We start from the raw sequence: 18734 nt of genomic DNA on the forward strand, positions 1-18734 counted from the left end.
TGTTATTTGAGTAACTCTACGACATGTAGGGCTGAGGGCTGTGGTGTGCATTATTCTTTAGGGTCTTCCACCAGCAGTGCCTCCTATTAGCGTGACAGTTAAGTCTCTCAATGTTAACGAAACTGGACATGTGTTTTCTACATATTATTTTTGTTAGAAATAAGAGCGTAATATGCTTAGTTTGTTCTTTTTTCTTTTATCCTATAGTAACATTTTACAAAAGAGATTCTAGGCAGGTATTTCATTCTCAAATTGATCTCAAACTGGATGTAAAAATTTAAATCCTTTGTTAATTTACTTTTTAATAGTAGTGTAACAACTCTGGCTGCTGTTAGTTCTTATTCTTTATTTCCTGGGTGGAAGCTCTTTGAAAAGTCCAGTTTTTGTCCCAGTGTAACAAAATGTAGTTCTTTGGTGTTTTTTTTGTTTTGTTTTGTTTTTTAATGCTTTATAATTTTCCACTACCTTTTGAATATACAAACCTCATCTTCATTGAACAACTTGAAGGCTTTGATTTCTTTGAAAATTTTAAAATTTCAATCTGTATATTACTTTGGCAGTTCCCTCAACTTTGAGATGCACTGATCACTGTGCTTGAAAAAGACAAGACTGAAGATTGTACTATGAAATGTATTGAATAGTTTTCATAAATTATTTATCAAATGAGAGATTTTTAGATTTTTGTAGTCTGCTTAGTTTAAAAAAAAATGTAGTTAAAAAGAGAGGCTAGTAAGTTTGATGCTATATTTGCCAAACAAACTCAGCCAAAATCTTTAAAGTAACAAATGGGAAAAGGGATGACTTAATGGTTCTGCAACTGAATACATTTTCCAAAATGTTAGAAAGAAACTTCTGAATTGAAATCTTGAATGTATTGAATCTGTCAAGGTACACAGCGGTGCCTTTGTAAATGTTCAGTATCTTATTTAATCAGGTGAGAAGTGGTGTAATGTAGCAGAGCTTAACAATAGAACTCAATTATCACTTTCTGTGAACAAGTTGGAATTGTCATGTTACTGTGTAATTGATTTGCTTTAAAATGAACAATAAATTTAATAAAATAAAACATTGTCTTGTTTTTTTATCCATTTATTGTATATATATATCATTTATATTTCATATAAGAAATCATGCCTAGTTTTATGGGTACTTACTCTTATGAAGTAACATGATAGTTTTGCCATGTTAGTGTCAGTCTCTTTTGATCAATTGAGACTTGACTCTAACAAACTATAAGGAGTTTGTTTTTTAAAAAGAAAAAAAAGTAAAAACCTTTACTGATTACACCAACTAATTTTATCAGAAAACAAGTGGGGAGATCTAAAATCATTCTAGAAGTAAACCTAAAAAGTATAATTTACAATACATTAAAGATTTCAAATTACTTAGCAGGTTAAACTAACGTTCATCGTTGAATGCAGTAGCCTCTTTTAATTGTCTAGTGTGAATAAATTAATTGGGACAGATAAATTAGGCTGGGGAGACATCCTGAAAACTAAGTTTTAGCAAGTAGAATTTGTTAAAAGTAGTCACTGTTCATTTTAAAAATAATTTCATAAACTTTAAACTTGAAAGAGTAAGGCAAATTTGTTTTTTCCCCCCCTTCCCTTTTTTTTGTTTTTTTTTTGTTTTTGTTTTTTTGTTTTTATACCAGGGCCACAGCCATCTCTTGGAGTTAGTTTTGGAACACCATTCGGCTCAGGTATTGGCACTGGCTTGCAATCAAGTGGCTTAGGTTCTTCAAACCTTGGAGGTACACTTTCACTTTTCTAATATTGCATTTGAATTGATACTAGCCTGTAAAAAGTTTTTAAGAGGATCTACTATTTTGGAAGTTTAGGTTCCATCTGGCAAAAACGATTCTCCAAACATAATCAGTGCTTTCTAGTATTAGATTAAGAACCTAAAAAAAACATTTCATCTGTGAACAGTAGATATTAAAAAGTATTAAAATTAAGTGATAGGGATGTTCGTATTTTCAAAGCAATATGCTAAAATAGGAACTTGAATATATTAATAACTTCGTTTTAATAAATTTAACGAACTTTAAAAAATTATTAGTCTTAACATCATTTTGGAGTCCAAAGTACTTCTGGATATACATTCTCCTAATCATCTTTTTCTGAAAACGAACACTTTAAATGGGGAACTAATTTTTTTATAAGTTGAACAGCTCGACTTCTGTCCATTCCTAAGCACTTTTGGCATATTTGCCTATATGCATACTTGCATACTTAAGCAATTAAGTTTTAATAGTTTCATAAGTTAACTCTATTTAGTAAGGTAAGTCTGCAAAAACATCGTGCTAAATACAAATGCATTCCTAATTGTCTGGTATGAATAATTGAAAGTTTATTGCATTTTGACAAGTACATTGTCAAAATGAATAAGGTTCCCTTATTTCCAGTAAAATATATCATCATAAGAGGGGAAGCCTGTAAGTTATATGATTCCTTAACATAGTAGACTATATTAGGAATTACTAGAATTATGACAAACATGCATAATTCTTATATGATCTATAATCCAATTTGCCATCATATGTCTTAGAGGCAATAATACTGTCAAACTCAATATTTAGATAAGTGATTATAAAGCAGCTTAAGAATTTAAATTCATTTTTAGAGCACTTAAGAGAGTAGAAACAAGTCTTCAAGTACTTAGCAGAATCTCCTCTTGAACTTTATATGATGAAAAATATTTATTTAAATGGTGATTGTAATATTAAGAGAAAAAAACATCATACTTTCACTTCCAATTTCTCATTGCTGTAGCAGGAGCCTGATTTGATTTAAAGTGATTGACTATTCTATAGTTGTGCAGTTTTTCAATGGTAAAGGTTTTTAAGTGAAAATGTTTGGGTAAAAAGCAGAGTAAAATCACCTTGTAGTTCGTATTTAAATTGTGCATGTCCTGCTTATTTATGAATTTAATCATTTCATTTTTTGCAAGTGAAATATCCCAAAGTAGATATGTATGTATCTGTTTAACCAAAATCATGCTTGAATGGTCGGTCAACTAAAATTTCTCGTTCTTTTGGGAGACAGAATACTAAAATGGTCTTGTGTTTTGTGGCCTTGTTCTTTAAAAATTACTGATGGGTCATAAACATTGTCTAAATACATATAAATGTTTTATTTCAAAATTAATCTGGGTCTTCCAGAAGTCTTATGCCAAGGAGTAAACAGGAGATTTCCTTCATAAGGCCATCTTTTTCAACACTGTGTTTAATTAGACCTTTGATAACTCTAGGTGTTACTTGTCAGTATCCTTTAACCCATGTTTTACGTGCCATTGTATATTTCTCTATCACCTTTCCACCAGGATTTGGAACTAGCTCTGGTTTTGGATGCAGCACCACAGGGGCCTCCACATTTGGATTTGGAACAACAAATAAACCCTCAGGAAGTCTTAGTGCAGGTTTGTGTGTTTCAGCCTGAATTTCAGACAAATCGAAAGGTGCAAAGTATTTAATTTAAAAATATAAGTTTTGTTCTTTCCAATATCCAAAAAAGATTCCTGACTGAGTTTTCTATCCCCTGGATGAAGCATGCAAGCAAGCCTAACCATATAGCTTTCTCTCTAAGTTAAAGGACAGGTTTATAAAATATTTCTAACAAGACTTATTCGTTTGATATAATAATTATATCCTCTCTTAACTAACCAGAGATTCTTTTTGACGCCATAGACCGGTTTCATGGGTAAACAACTTCCTTCATTTTTACCAAAATGAACCCATCGTTGTTTACGTTTTAACCCAGTTTTTATCATTCATTCAGGAGAATGAGTTCTCTTCCAAAGAGATGTTCTTTAGTTATAGTCCCATCTTACAAATGATGATTAATTGGGTTTTTTGTTCATTCTTGAAATAGGTATAATCTTCTGACTCTTCCAGTAGAAAATTCCAAATTCCACCTTCTTTTGCGTTTTCTCTGTATTTGTAAATAATGGCTTGTTTTAATGTGCAGTGCTTAGGGATAAAAGGCATGTCTAAAACAATGACATTGTACTGATTAAATTGTGTTTAAATTGAAGGAATTTGAAGAAAATTCAGCAGTGTTTAAAATGAACAGTTTCAACAGAGTAGGATAGTAGAATTCAGTGGTATCAGGATTTTAATATAAATCTGTTAATATTAGTTAACCAGACAGTAATAGTACTTGATCTTAATTACACAAGGGCTCTTGTATAAAATCAAAACAATGGGTACGACTCTTCGGTATGTTAATTGTCCTGAAAAGTATGGGTTATGGTTTTCTTGGAGGACTTCTACATGTTGATAACATGTTTCTGGAGGGCCTGAGGAGGAAGGCACCCTGGCATATTGAATGAACAGGAAAGTGGCAACTTGAAGTCTTGTGAAGATTTCAGTTATTTGTGCTAAGGTTTCTCTTTGGGGCTGGATCACTAACGTTCTATCTTTAAAGGTGCCACTTAGTTATTTGCTAAATTATTTTCCTATAAAGTTGCATGTTAGAAATTTAGGGCCATAAGATATTTACTATTTTTACAGAATGTATTCTTGCAGCTAGAAATTTACCTCTCATCCCATTTTTTTTATATTTATTTTTGTGATTAACTTCTGATGTGAATGTTCTCTTCCCTAAACATAAGGCTTTGGCAGCTCAAGTACATCTGGGTTTAACTTCAGCAACCCTGGCATCACGGCGTCAGCTGGTTTGACATTTGGGGTGTCCAATCCTGCCTCTGCAGGTTTTGGAACAGGAGGACAACTCCTTCAGCTGAAGAAACCTCCAGCTGGAAACAAAAGAGGAAAAAGATAAACATGGGTGGATGTGTTGAGAGAATCTATAGCAGCAGCGTTCATTCTATGAGTCTATTTTTCTAAACTTGATGCAGTGATTAAATTGCATCCCAGGAGATTTCTAAAGTTTTGATATTTTTCCCTACTCTGGAATTTGAACTTTGTTCTTATTTGCCATGCTAAACATATTTTCTCTTGTGAATTTGAAACCCAGTTGTATATTTTTTGTTATTTCGATTCTCAGTGTAAGAAATGTTCTGATGACATCACTGGTTGGTAAAACCTACTATTTAACCTAGTGTTAATAGCAATGTTTTTGTTGATACAGTTTGCGTTATGTGAATATATGCACATGTGTTTCTTATAGAGATGGTGTGAACTCCAGGGCCTGTACCTGAATCAGCTGGTAACCTGGTAAAGGCCTTTTGAACTCCACTGCAGGGCATCTTGTGAATATGTGTGTAAATATATACAGACTACTACACACAATTGTGTGTGCATATAAAATCTATATTTACAGACCTACAACTTTTGCCTCAGACTGTTCCCCTTTTCTAAGGGTATTCCATTTTTCACCTTTTAAGCTTCAGATCCTCAGTGCTTGTAGAACGATGAGCTAGAGGTACCAGGTCATTGCAGTTACTTGCTTAAAGACATAGTGAAATGGTTACTGGTGTAAATATCTGACCTACCCAACTTCCCTGCCCCTAGTCTTTCCTGTTTTTGTTTTCCACCTTGACCTCGAGCAGCTACCCTACATGAGGAATGCTGTAAAACTCCTTGAGCAGATTTTAACAACTTTTATTATCCTATATGTCCTCATATTGCCCAGATGAGATGTTTTTTCATATCTGAGATGTACCTTCAAGAGCGTATTTGAACTCCAGACTGGTGTTCTGGGGTAAAAAGCTATTAAGCCAAATTGATCCTATGCAGGTGAAGGATGCGCTATGTATGACTTCAGTGGAAACTTCTAGCTGTTCCAATACAAGAGTTCTTTCTTATAGGGCTATTGATACTGACACCAAATGGAGTGGCTTATCAGCCTCTTAGTGTCTTAAGTAAGTGCTTAATTTGGAATAGAGAAACTATATTTTAAGAAAAAAGTATTCTTTGTAGCAACTCTAAACTATTCCCCGTTTTAACAGTGAACAGAGCTCCAGGTATAACACACACATAGGTGTGTCAGGTTACATCTGTGTAATAGTTGTCTGTATTAGTGTTAGTGACATAGACTGGGTGAAAATGAGGGCCCTTGGAAAGAGAACTGCCTTAGCCACGATTTCAGACTGAAACCGTTAGGTAGACCTGTTTATCTTTCAAGTACCTTTCAGATGGGACGTGAACATGGACTTTCATTGAAAATAGTTTAGTTTTTTATATAGATGGTTTTGTACATAATGTGCATCAAGTGAATATTTTCAGAAGCATTTCACCAAGGCACTTTTTTTTCTAAAATAGGTATTGCATATATATGTGTATAGATGTTGATATATATACATAAAATATATATCGATATATATACACACATGTTTTTAGTATAATGTTGGATTTGATTATAAAAGTGTTGTCAAATCTGTTTTATTTATGCGCATATAGCAGTGATTGGCTTTTTGGAATTGAGATTTTTGCGCCTTGATGCATTCAATTAAGAAAAATGCTTTGTTTCTGAGCGCTAAAGCTGTTTTTATTTTTGCATATTTCTCTAATACTGCAACCCCCAGATCCACATTTTGGGGAAGGACAGGAAAACATGTGATTTTGTGTTTTGAATTACTGTCAGAATGAACTACACAGTTACAACAAACTTTTTTAAAAGGACATTGCATTGTGCCGCAAAAATCTGAATATTTATATTTCTTGGTTTTTTTTCTTTATATATTTTACATTTTAATATGTTGAACCACTGGAAATTTGTAACAGATCAATTTGTGATAGGAGTTTAACTGTGCTGTCATTGTCTCCATTGTCCTCACTGTGTCCAGAGGCTGTCGTTAAGGAAACAATAAAATTTACATTGTGTCAGTTTCTTTGAATCTTTATACCCTTTGGTTGGGTTTTGAGTGTTTTCACTGGTATATACATATTGCTTTTTTTTTTGCTTTTTTTTTTTTAAAAAAAAAAAAACTAAAGACAACACAAGAAAGTCAGTTTGAATAAAAAGGAAAGATCTCCTTCAACTCCTAGGCCCTACTCCCACTTTTTCCCCCCGGAGTACCCACTCTTAATGGTTTGCTGTATATCCTTTCAGACTCTTCTAAAAAAGGTTTTTTTCAACACGTGTACAAATGTTCATTCCCCTATTTTCTCTTAGATTCTTTTTTAAAAACAAATGTGTTAAAAATCTATGTGTTCTGTAACTTGCTTTTTTCCCCCTTAATGATATGTCATCAACATCTTTCTATGTCAGTCCATGCAGATTTCCTTTTTACGTACTGTCCCATAGCGTGGATGTACGATGATTTGTTCCAGCTAATAGCTGTTGATGGGCGGTTAGATTCTTTCCAGTATTTCAGTGTTACAGAAAAAGCTGCAGTGAATATCCTTGTACATGTTTCTTTGTGCTTATATTTAATGTTTCTTTGGGATTGATTCTAGAAGAGGAGTTGCTGAAAGGCATACAAATTTTGTGCTTTAATGTCAGATTGCCTTCTAAAAGTGCTATATAAATATACACTTCTACAGTGTTCATGAGTATGCGTTTCCCAGCAATCTCTAACCCTCGATATTATCAATCTTAATAAATACTTGTGAGGTTTAACTTTTTCATGTATATTATCCACTTCCATGTTAATGTAATTGCATGTTAATATCTTTTATCCATTTTTATACCCAGGTTATTTAGGAGTTTTTCTTAGTGATTTGTAGGATCTCTGTAGATAATGGCCATTAATAGTTTTCTTGTGAGATAGATTGGATTTCTGGAATCAGCTGGGTTCAGACCCCTGTCTTGACCCTGTATGATCTTGGACAAGTTACTTACCTTTTCTAGACCTCAGCTTCATCATCTGAAAGGGGGATAATAAAGATGGGTGGTTGTATTAATAGTACAATCCACTTTAAAGCATTTGGGTAGCATGAGCCCCTGACACTTTGCAAGCATTTACTATTCCTGCACCAATACATACTGCTTTAGTTATTTACTGCTTTACTTATTGTAGCTGGATGCTTTATTTAGATACCTGATAGGGAAAGCTGCCCTGTCTTTTTTTGTTTTATGTGTGTGGGAGGGTGGGGCTGACTATTCTAGGACACTTACTCTGAGATAAACTTAGTACCTATTTTGTCAAGTTTGATTTTTCTTAAAATCCTATTGGGATTTTGATTGGGTACATACAAATAAAATATGTTATGATCTGGTGAGAATTGACAATACACCAATACATACAGCATGGTATATGCATTTACTGGGTATTTTTATTTCTTCAACAAGGTTTTACAGTGTTTATTAGATTCTTGGCTAATTGTTTTTCCTGACAGCATCTTGGTTTTATTTCTGTGTGTGGATTTTTATCCTGTAGTTGGTACAAGGTCATTTACATTATTACAAATATAGGTTAACTTCTTTTGTGATAATATAATAAGTCCAATTTAATGTCAAGTAGTTTTTGCCCCAAGGTATTTCAGTAATTGCTTTAGAAATAATGTAATGGGATTTGTGTGTGTGTGAAATCTGTGGGTTGGAATGGTCTGTCACAAGACAGTGCTTTGGCATCTCCTTCCTCCATGCCGTGCCCCTCTCACTGAATAAGCGTGGCTGCCCTGCACTTTTCAGAACACACATCACGAGGGGACACAACCCTGCGGCTCGCTAACGCAGGGCCGATGTGCTGGGAAGTCTGAGCTGGACGGCCTAAGTTAAATCTCGTTCCCAAAGTCATCTTTGCCTATCAGTGTGTCTAGCATTTATTGAGTGTGTGGTCTGTTCTGGGCACCACACCCAGACCTTTGTAAACTTGACCTTGTTTAGTCTTGCTATTACTCAGTAAAACAGAAGGGTCAAGCAATTTACTTGACGTTACATAGCTGAGTCGTGGAGCTGAGGTTTTCCTGTGATACAGGAGTAACACACTGATTTTCATGCCTAACCTCTTAAAGGCACTGAAGGTAATGTCATTATGGGGTGACTTACAAGTGTATAATAGACTAGGTCAAGGCAAAGTAAGGTAAGTAAATACAAAGGGCCATGGGACTTGAGGCAGAATAATCATATCTACGATGTAAAGAGTGAAGAAGCAAGGGCTAGATGGGTGTAGTAGCCATCTGACCTTTTCCCACGGTTTCCCTATGAAGAGGTTCATAGAGAAAAACTAGCATGGAGGGTGGTCTGCCCTCTTTGAACCTTAGAAACTGTTAAGTTTCGTAAGAGAACCTTTCCAGAAAGGCTTACTTGACTCTCCTGTAACCCAAAGGAGCATTGTATACTCAGACTGAGTGAGACTAGATCCTTTTCTTGTGATACAGACAGGTGAACCTCATCTGACCCAAGAAAACCATGGAAACCGTCAAGAAGCTTCCGGTGCTAACACACAGCAGCAGATAGAAGAAAGTAGGGATTATTGGAAAAATTCATCATGGCCCAGAGTGTTTTTTTGCCTCTCTCTCTCATTCATTCTTGTACTTTTTCTCTAGTATCTAATCTGTCGATAATTTTTTTAGAAACAACCTACTAGGCTCAAAGGTTACCGTGCTGAATAGTGGGCTGTACATTTAACTCGCTTAGGACTTGTTTTTATCATCCTCATCCCTCTTTGAATCCCCTGGTAACAAGTCAGTTCAGTTCAGTGAATATTTATTAATATTTGCTGTGTGCAATTCGCAGCTGGGAGCGTGGGGATATAAACATGGGTAGAATATTGTCTACACACAGTAATACTAGCTAACATTGAGTACTAAGAAGCCAGGGCCTCTTCTTAAGAGCTTTCCATATATTAACTCATTGAATCCGCACTCTATGACTTGGATACCAATTCCTGTTTTTACAAATGCAAAAACCGGCACAGAGAAGTTAAATAACATTTAATGGTCATTGAACTACTAAGTGGATGGGCCAGAATTCAAACCCAGGCTGTATTTCTGTAGTCTAGGCTTTTAACTCTTACTGTATGCATATAACTATAAAGGGGGATTTCTTAGTGATAGGATAAAGATACAAAGAAAAAAATTTTTTTTATAAATTTTATTGGGGAATATTGGGGGACTGTGTTTCTCCAGAGCCCATCAGCTCTAAGTCGTCCTTCAGTCTAGTTGTGGAGGGCGCAGCTGAGCTCCCAGTCCACTCGCCGTTTTGCAGTCTTTAGTTGCAGGGGGCTCAGCCCACCGTCCCATGCCGGAATTGAACCAGCAACTTTGTTGAGAGCCATCAACTGAGCCATCTGGCCGCCCCTCAAAATTCTTGAGAGCACAGAGACATTAATTCAACTTGAGGGAATCAAAAAATTATTGTAATAGGTGGCTTTGAGCAATGAGTTATGAATAGGATTTATTTTTATGAAGTATTTTACTACTTGCATTGAAAGAACTACATAGTTACTTAATCAAAAATAATCCTGAATTTGAGCAACATAAAGGGATAAAATTAAAACCAACTAATACTGCCATTCTCCAGAGGAAGTTTCTGTTAGGTTTCTTTTCATCTTGATTCATATTGTTTTTCTTCATTCTTTTTAATAGCTGTATAGAGCATGTATGTCCACATTCTATTTAACAAGTTCCTTTTGGTGAATATTTAGATACTTTATATATTTTTTGCTATTAGAAATAACTCCAGTAGGATAAGTGAAAATGGTATCCAGTTTTATGGACTACTTTGGGAATTTGAACATTTTCATGTGAGTATTGGCCATTTTTTTCATAATTATTTGCAGAGCTCTTGGATGTAGTTGCTATCTATAGAGATGTTTAGAAAAACTAACAATTTAAAATCAGCCCTGGATCCATGTGGCTTTAATGAAAATTATGTCATCTTGCCTATTTCTTGTTGCCTTTAAACATTCTTAGTATTTAGATTAATTTGTCTTGTATACAGAGGGTGCTAACAAAATATGTACACATTTTAAGAAAGGAAAAAACTTAAAATTGTAATAATATATACCGATAACAAAAGATGAATACAAATCATGTGTATACATTTTTTTTGGCACTCCTGGTATTGCAAATGCTTTGCAGTTAATCTATTCACCTCCATTTATGGTTTTTTGTTTTTATTATGTAGACATTTAATTATTTTATGTTGCCAAAATGTACTAGTCTTTCTAAATGACTTCTAGGAATGAGTGAGAGCTCAATGGGAAGAAAAAGGAATAAGACATTTTACGTTTTACAGTTTATAAAGTCTTTCATATTATGTCATTAAGACTTTAACTGTAGGAAGATGTCTTTAAAAGATTCAGCTAGGTGGCTACGGTCAGATTGTAATTGGCGGCAGAGCTGAAAGGAGACTTGCCACATACCACTTCATAGAGTGCATTTGTAACAGTGAAATGCTCGGCCTCTCCAACTTCATCTTGGTCCAGCTTGCCTTGTGCCCTTGGCCTTCAGGCTCATAGCTCCCGCTTTGTCTGCCACAACCACACGCTCATCATTAGAGGAATTCTACTTGTGCTTGAGTTTGACAAAAACGGCCCCTCCCAATTCCCCTGCCCTTGACTTAAAAGAAGCCTGAACTCGACTCTCGAGATGGATTTGAGGATTAAGTCTCTCACTGCCTTGTCGCCTTGATCTGTAAATCTTTCCTTACTCCAAACTCTGTTGTTTTGAGTTTGGGCCTTTTGAAGCATCGGGCACACAGACTTTGGACCGGAAACAATTTGGCGAGCCAGCTAGGAGAGGGTGGCTGTGGCGGGCCAGCCCCAGCTGGAGTTTCCCTCTGTGAGTCCCCAGTAGCTGCCAAGGCCGGTTTGCTTTGGGGACTCAGGAGGGACTTTCCCTGGCAGGTGCTCGTTTGGAATAAGGAAACCTCTTTGGACTTTGGTTTTGTTTCTAGAGTAAGTTGTTCCCACATGCACAGCCCGGAATCCTTCCTCTCTATCTGGGCTTTCTCTCCCTCAGGACAAAGCCATCTGCATTTGGGGGGCCTCCGTCTGAGCGCAGGATAAGGATTGTCAGACGGGCTCGATTTGGAAGTAGGGTAAGTCGTCCCAGCGCGTACAACTGGGAACTCCCTTCCCCTCCATTTGGGCTTTTCCCTTGGGCTGAGCCAATTTGTTTTGCATTTGTTTGGGGTACCCTTTTGGGGAGGGTAATAGTTGTAGGACTTGTACCCAGTGTGTGAACAGTTGCAGATGCATTCGTTTGGCCATTTGAATTTGAAATTCGTAACTTGCCTAGTGTATCAGAGGCTTGGTTAGGAAGGTGCTCAATGTATTGTCTTGCTCGTGTATCATTTGTGTGTTGAGCTGAGGCTGCTGCTTCCCCTCTTGGTTTGGAAGTAAGAAGTAAAATGATGTCTGAGGTTTCTTCTCCCTCCCCATCTCCTGCGTCTCCTGACGTGTGGCAGCTGGCAGCCTGTGCTCAGGCCCCATCCCAGCATCTTCAGGAAAATCTGCCACTTTAAATTCAGCTACTTTATTGAAGCTACTCTTACCCTCTGAGCTTTCAGACTTTATTGTGCATATGCTTCTGTTTGTGTTTGTCAATAAGCCTATCTTAAGGGGCACCCTGGAAGGAGAGGAATCTCAGGCCTGCGGAGACAATGAAATGTATTCTACGATTAAATTAATTTTAAAACGGCTTTAAAGGAATTCTTACAGTATGCAAAACTTGGTCTTCTGAGCAAAATACTGAGTTTTGCATTGTATCTGGGACACAAAAGCTAGTGTTTTAAAATGAAAGCTATGAGATATCTTGTCTGTGGTTATCTGTAGGTTTATGTATATGTATATATATATATATATATATATATAACTTTTCTACAGCTGAATATTAAACTGGCTTAAACAAACAAGCGCTTATATAAGAATTCTCAAAAATACAACTAACCCAAACGCTTTTCAGAATCACGTGATCTGGGCAAATATTTGATGCTAAATCTAGCATCAAATATTGGTTTGGTGAAGTAGGCGTATCTTTGGAATCCTAATCAGCATTAAATAATACTCTTATTCTACAAGTTTCTTAAGTGTACTTAAAATGTTTTTTCTAAATCTCTTTGGTAACTTGGAATTTGAAAGTTTTGTTAGCTAAATTAAATTATGGATATTCATTTGTATTCTAAGTCATTACCAAATGAGAATCTTGAGAAAGGAAGTTTTATGTGTGGTCAAGCTTATTAAGTTAAAATAAATTTAATCAAGTAAGTGAATTTAAATATCAAAAGCAAGCTGATGCAGAATTAGAGTTAGATTTTTTCTCTCTGCTGAAAAAGGACAGTTTCTTGAGCTCTTGGTCTGCTACTGATAATGTGAAAAATGTTTTCTGCAAGCAAAGATTCTGTGTTCTGTCAAAATAATTTTCTGTGTTTTATGTTGCCGTAACCACATCCTTGATTACATAAGAAAACTGAATCTCCTCAGTAGTAAGAACTAAGCTTTGCTAACAATTATGTAAACTTCTGTATTTGTGTTTGAAATTTTCTAGTGCCACTTTGGTTACATGGATAATTAAGTATTGCTTGTAATGACTTATGATCCTATTTCGTCAAATGTCTAAAGCTCTTGATATATTTTGACAAACTTCCCAAAATTTAAATTACAAATAGAGTTTTGACCTGGGAGTAGCTGAAGTGTTTCAGAAGAGCCCCAGGAACACCTCAAAAGATTAGTTTTCTCTCCTTACAAAGGAGAAATATTCAACTATTAGGCTTATTTTGGTGTGCTGAAATTACATGGGAAACTTTGTCAAAATAAAGAAATAATTATATTGCATTTATATGCATATATTCTTATTACTAAATGAATGTTCTAGAGAAGTCTGATGGCAAGTCCTTGCCTTGGCTTTTCTGGCCTCGAGAAGCCTTTTAAATTCAGTCTGAAGATTTTAGGAAAATTCCAGCAAAGCAGATTTAAAGGTATCATATGGTTATTTCTTATTGTTACTGGGCTTAAACAAATAATCTCTAAGAATCTACAATGTCCTGATACAACATTTGCACTGGGTATGTGGAAATGTTACGTTTCAGAGAAAAGCACATTCCTTTGTCAGTTGCGTTATACTCAGATCTATAACCATGCCATCTTAAGTTTTTGTCATTTACAGTCAGTCCTTAGCTCTGTCTTTAATAACTACTCATGAGTTTGCTTCTAGCAGGCGGATGTACCTGATTGATACACCTTCCCTTCGCGTCAGCCCCAGAGATTGGTTATTATTAAAATCATGGAAGAACAACCATCCTGGTGATCAGCTTGAGCCCAAGTGGGTGAGGCCCTACCAGGTTCTTTTAATAATCCGTTCCTCTGTTAAATTGATCCAGCTCCTCTTAAGAACACCCAGGAGGGCTCCACTGCCGACACAAATTCATTCAGAAGGCCTCCAGAAAGCAGAAGGAGACGTGCTCCTGTTCCAGCCAAAGATACTCCCCAAAAGTCGGAATACACATGCACACCCCTAACAGATCTCAAGTTACTGGTTAGAAGACAACCAACAAAAGATAAGTAATGCACCAGCGCAACTCACTTCCGTGCATCTTTGTCTTCACTTTCCTTGTCTATATTTCTAATATTCCACCTGCCTTACACCATCTCCTTTGTACATGTAACATTCAGTTAGCTTCCTTTAAATTGACCCAACCAGCTCAAAAGGGAAGCTCCCCAGTATTCTGACTATCTACCTGGCGATCAGGAAGATGGTTTTTAGCCAGCGTTTGGGAGGACCTTATCGCCCTGGTAAGGAGTGGGAGCTCATGAATATGTGATTAGAAATCATTCAGTAACTTGAAGAGTAATAGCCAATGAGTCTGCTCAAGCCATAGCATCTCCAAAGGAGGCCTTAGTCTCTCTGGCCAAAGCTGTGTTAGATCATTGAATTGCTTTGGATTATTTTCTAGCTGAACAGGGCGGTGTCTATTCACTGGCCAAGTGTTGCTGGAGAGCAGGAGACCAGGGCACGAGAGTACTAGTTAATGCAGGACAGCAGTGCCGAGCAGGCACGTGGGCACGTGTGCAGTTAGGTACAAAGCAGTTCCATTCCCTGAGCCCCTAGATTTATGCCCCTAACCCGCATCTGGGGCTCTTTATCAATCCTCTACCTTGCACAGGTGGGCAAAGGTTATTGCCAAGGCAGTTAGAAGAACAAATTAGGCTGACGTCAGTACAGGGCTGGCTCCTGGCCGAGGCTGAGGACCTGCTACAAGGGAAGTTCCTCTGGGCATGTCTGGTAAAGGCTCCGGTCTGATGCCTTGGCACCAGGGCTGGTAAAGGGCCAGCGTCAGCTGCTGTTCAGGGCTCCTCAAGATACTGAACCAGGGGAGGGGACATTGGAATGGGGGTTGGTCTGGCAACTTCCCCCAGATTGGATAGGATACGACTTGCAGAGAGAGAGGCGTGTCCCGGCCAGCTACAGCGGCCCCCGTTGATCCAGGAGAAGTCTGGGCTCAAACGTTCTGTGGATGGGAACCAACACCGAGAGCACTCAGGCGGCTCACCATGGTGCTGCCACTCCACATCGCACATGACCTGGCACCGTCACCTGATGCTCACCGCCTGCCTGCACAGAACCCGCAGGCTGCACACGTGTTACCTGATAGAGCTAATGCCGCTGTACTTGCTGTACTGAGAGGAAAGAATCTCAGGATGCACTGGGGACCTCAGGAAGAGGAACTCACCCGAATCTGTAGATACTGCAGGCGGAGTTGGTGGCACGTCCTTGCCTTGGATTTTCTGGCCTCGACAGGCCTTTTAAAGTTCAATGTGAAGATTTTAGGAAAATTCCACCAAAGCAGGTGGTACCTATGGTTAATAACTATTCTTCCTGGGCTTACACAATCAGGCCAAGTCTACTGAAAGAAGAGTTGTGTTGCAGATAAATTAGTCTTAATTTGGCTATCTTTGGTGAAAATGGGCTTGATTTTAGAAAATTATATTTCAAAAGGAACTATAATATACCTTTGTGGATGTTAGATTCTAGTTCTGTCCATTGTCTTAAGTTTTGTTTTCTATTTTTGTAAACTGGACTGAATCCTGAATTCTTCCAGTGACTTGGAATCGTTAAGAGCTAAAACTGCCCTTTTCCTGAACCTTGCAATTACAAACTGTAGCTGGACGACATGATAATAAATTTCAGAGAGATTGGTACATTAGCTCATGCTTAAACAAGCTCAGTGAATGATGCTGTGTAGGCCACACAGAGTTTACCTGAGCACCTGATGATGTCATCAGAGACATTTCAAACTACAAAAGGAGCTTCCAGCCTAAAAACTTAGAAACTGGCTTATAGTTTGCTCTGATCATTAACCTTTGTTTTTCCTTTGTTTCCGTAAATTTTGTCAAATACTGATGATACGGAATTTAATCCCTATAGTCAGGCGTTTGGTCCATTCTACTGCCCAGGCTCTAAGACGCCAACAGTCCTTGACATGGGTCGTTAGACAGCAGGTTGCTCTAGATTAGTTGTCGGCTGAACAAGGAAGTGTTTATACGAGTACAGTGGCCAACTCATCATGGTTCGGGTCCTGGAGGACATAATCACAAAAGTTACTCTTTATTCTTTGTCTCATATTAGGATACAGGTATCCTGGGCTGCTGCTGCTTCTGCCATTGCTGTGGTCTCTGCTTGCAAATTGAACACCCAGAATGCCCCCTCTAAGGCTTAGGGAACTTCGCGGAAGAGGTGGGCGTGTGAGATTGTAAGAGCCAGATGAGAGGGGCACAATGGACAGACAAATCTGACTCCATCTTAAAAGCTGACCCTCCCTCTTAATTGAACCTGGAGACTGAGGAATGAACAACAAAAGGGGGCAATTGTAGCAGAGTGAAATGCTCGGCCTCTCCGACTCCATCTTGGTCCAGCTTGCCTTGTGCCCGTGGCCTTCAGGCTCATAGCTCGCTTTGTCTGACGCATCGACTCACTCATCATTAGCGGAATTCTGCTTGTGCTTGAGTTTTGCAAACAGCTCCTCCCAATCCCCTTTCCCTCGACCTAAAAGAAGCCTGAACTCGACTCTTTTGAGATGGAGTTGAGGATTAGGTCCCCATCTTGGTTGTGGCCTTTTTGATCAATAAATCTTTCTTTACTCCAAATTCTGACGTTTTGAGTTTTGGCCTTTTGAAGGTCAGGTGTATGGACTTTGAACTGGTCACACTTTGAGAGTTGTTAAGTTTTTGATCACTGTAGTCATATTGAGGTAGGTGATGTGACCATTTCTCTTTTACAGGTGAGGGGAGAAGCAAAGTAATTTGCCCAGAGTTATACAGGTATTAAAATAGTGATGCTAAGACTCAAATCTCAACATCCCAGGTGTCATTCTAGTAAAACCTTTTTGAAATAAATGCCATCTTTATTAAATGATCCCGCTTTCAGCTCAGTGTCATTTTCAGATTTAATTCTAATGCCTTCTATATTGTTAAATATTGAGAAGGCAGAAGAAAAGTTAAATCACTGTGGCCAATGAAATTGTTTTCATTTCTTTGAAGAATTTTTTTTCTCATAGATAGACATGCTGACTTGTTTCAAGGACACCAACTCTAAACAACACGAACGACAAGTTCTCATCTTGGTGAACTATCTGTCCACAGGTGCCACTTTGAAAACTGAGATAAACTAACCTTTAACTGGACCTTCTAGACTGAGCCCTTGTTAGATGTAATGATTGTATCTTTTAAGATAATCTATTGAGAAATTCCTAAAAACTACCACTTTTAGACTCCTGATGTAGGTTGATCCAGTGGGGTGTGTGTGTGTGTGTGTGTGTGTGTGTGTGTGTATGTGTACAGATATAATTTAAACAATCATATTTATGTATAAATAAAATTGAAAGTCATTCCTGTTTTTGATAACATAAGTATTTAAATATATATTTTACATACTTTTGTATATTGATATTTTGCCCCTCTTATTGGCTTTATTAGTCCTGTGAGTTTATTACTCTTGAAAATAAAGAATTGTTTTCATTATTCTTATTTTTAATCAGAATTACACATGACAGCTTAAAGAGTCAAATATTTCTATAAGATTTGTTACAAAAGCAAGCCTACCTTTTCTCTCCATTTCAAAATGATAACTGTTACCTCTTTACACTTTGGGTCAATTTTGTTCTCAGTTCCACTGTCCCCCCTATAAGTTTAGAATTTAGCTTTCTTGATAGGCTAAGTCAGTTACTTTTCTATTCCAATTTCTAAAATTTTATTACTATTACCTGTTTTTCCTATTCTTATTGTCTTTTTGGTTTTAGGCCATATTTTAAATTTTTAAATCTTTTTATGGTAATTCTGTTAGAAATTCTTTTAATTTTAAATTTCCTTTTTTTTTTTTAAGAGTTCTAATTGGCCGTTTAAAAATTATGCCTAGTCACTTTTTGATAATCTCTTTTTCTATAGTTACACTTTTTCTTCTTTAAGCATTTTTTAAGAGACTTATTTTGTCAATGATAAGTCCAATATCTAAAGTCAATAGGGTCTTATTTGATTTTCCTGCTGGCTTTTGCTCCTTTGTCTTTCTCCTTGTGTGTTTGTGATTTTTACTTGTGAGCTCATCTTTGATAGGAATTTATCTTTGAGAATTCTGAGGCCGAAGATGTGTTCCTCCAGAGGGCATTTGCATTTGCTTCTGTCAGGCAGTTGAGAACACTGCCAACCCAGGTCTACTTTAAGATAACATCGCGCTCGGAGGAGTTTTTTTATCCACATATGTAGTGTGAATTGAAACCATAGCCCCTTCTGAGTGTCAGAGTAATGAATTCTCAGAGCAGAATTTTCTTTCACTTCAGAGAGCCAAGGCAACCACAGGCAAGTTTTCTTTGTCAGACTCTCCCTTTCTTCCTCTTTCTCCTCCCTCCGTCCCTCCCTTCCATTTGTGCCTGGTAATAGTGTTCACAAGG

At 37.2% G+C, this 18734-nt stretch overlaps 1 protein-coding gene across 4 annotated transcripts in view; it reads left to right on the forward strand.

Moving 5' to 3' along the window:
* NUP58 (nucleoporin 58) overlaps positions 1 to 17608 on the forward strand; it is a 50202-nt gene extending 32594 nt beyond the window's left edge. For 2 of the 4 annotated variants that reach the window (XM_033104063.1, XM_033104065.1), the window contains 3 exons: positions 1655 to 1753; positions 3325 to 3420; positions 4615 to 6807. In XM_033104063.1, the coding sequence (XP_032959954.1) occupies positions 1655 to 1753; positions 3325 to 3420; positions 4615 to 4784 (365 nt within the window). In that variant the 3' untranslated portion in view covers positions 4785 to 6807. Of the gene's footprint in view, positions 1 to 1654; positions 1754 to 3324; positions 3421 to 4614; positions 6808 to 14174 lie in introns of those variants that run through there. The other 2 variants (XM_033104062.1, XM_033104064.1) reach the window with 2 other exon arrangements.
* Positions 17609 to 18734: the final 1126 nt, after the last annotated feature.

Source organism: Rhinolophus ferrumequinum, chromosome 4 (genome assembly GCF_004115265.2).
Source record: "Rhinolophus ferrumequinum isolate MPI-CBG mRhiFer1 chromosome 4, mRhiFer1_v1.p, whole genome shotgun sequence".
In the NCBI taxonomy this organism is placed as follows: Eukaryota; Metazoa; Chordata; class Mammalia; order Chiroptera; family Rhinolophidae; genus Rhinolophus; species Rhinolophus ferrumequinum.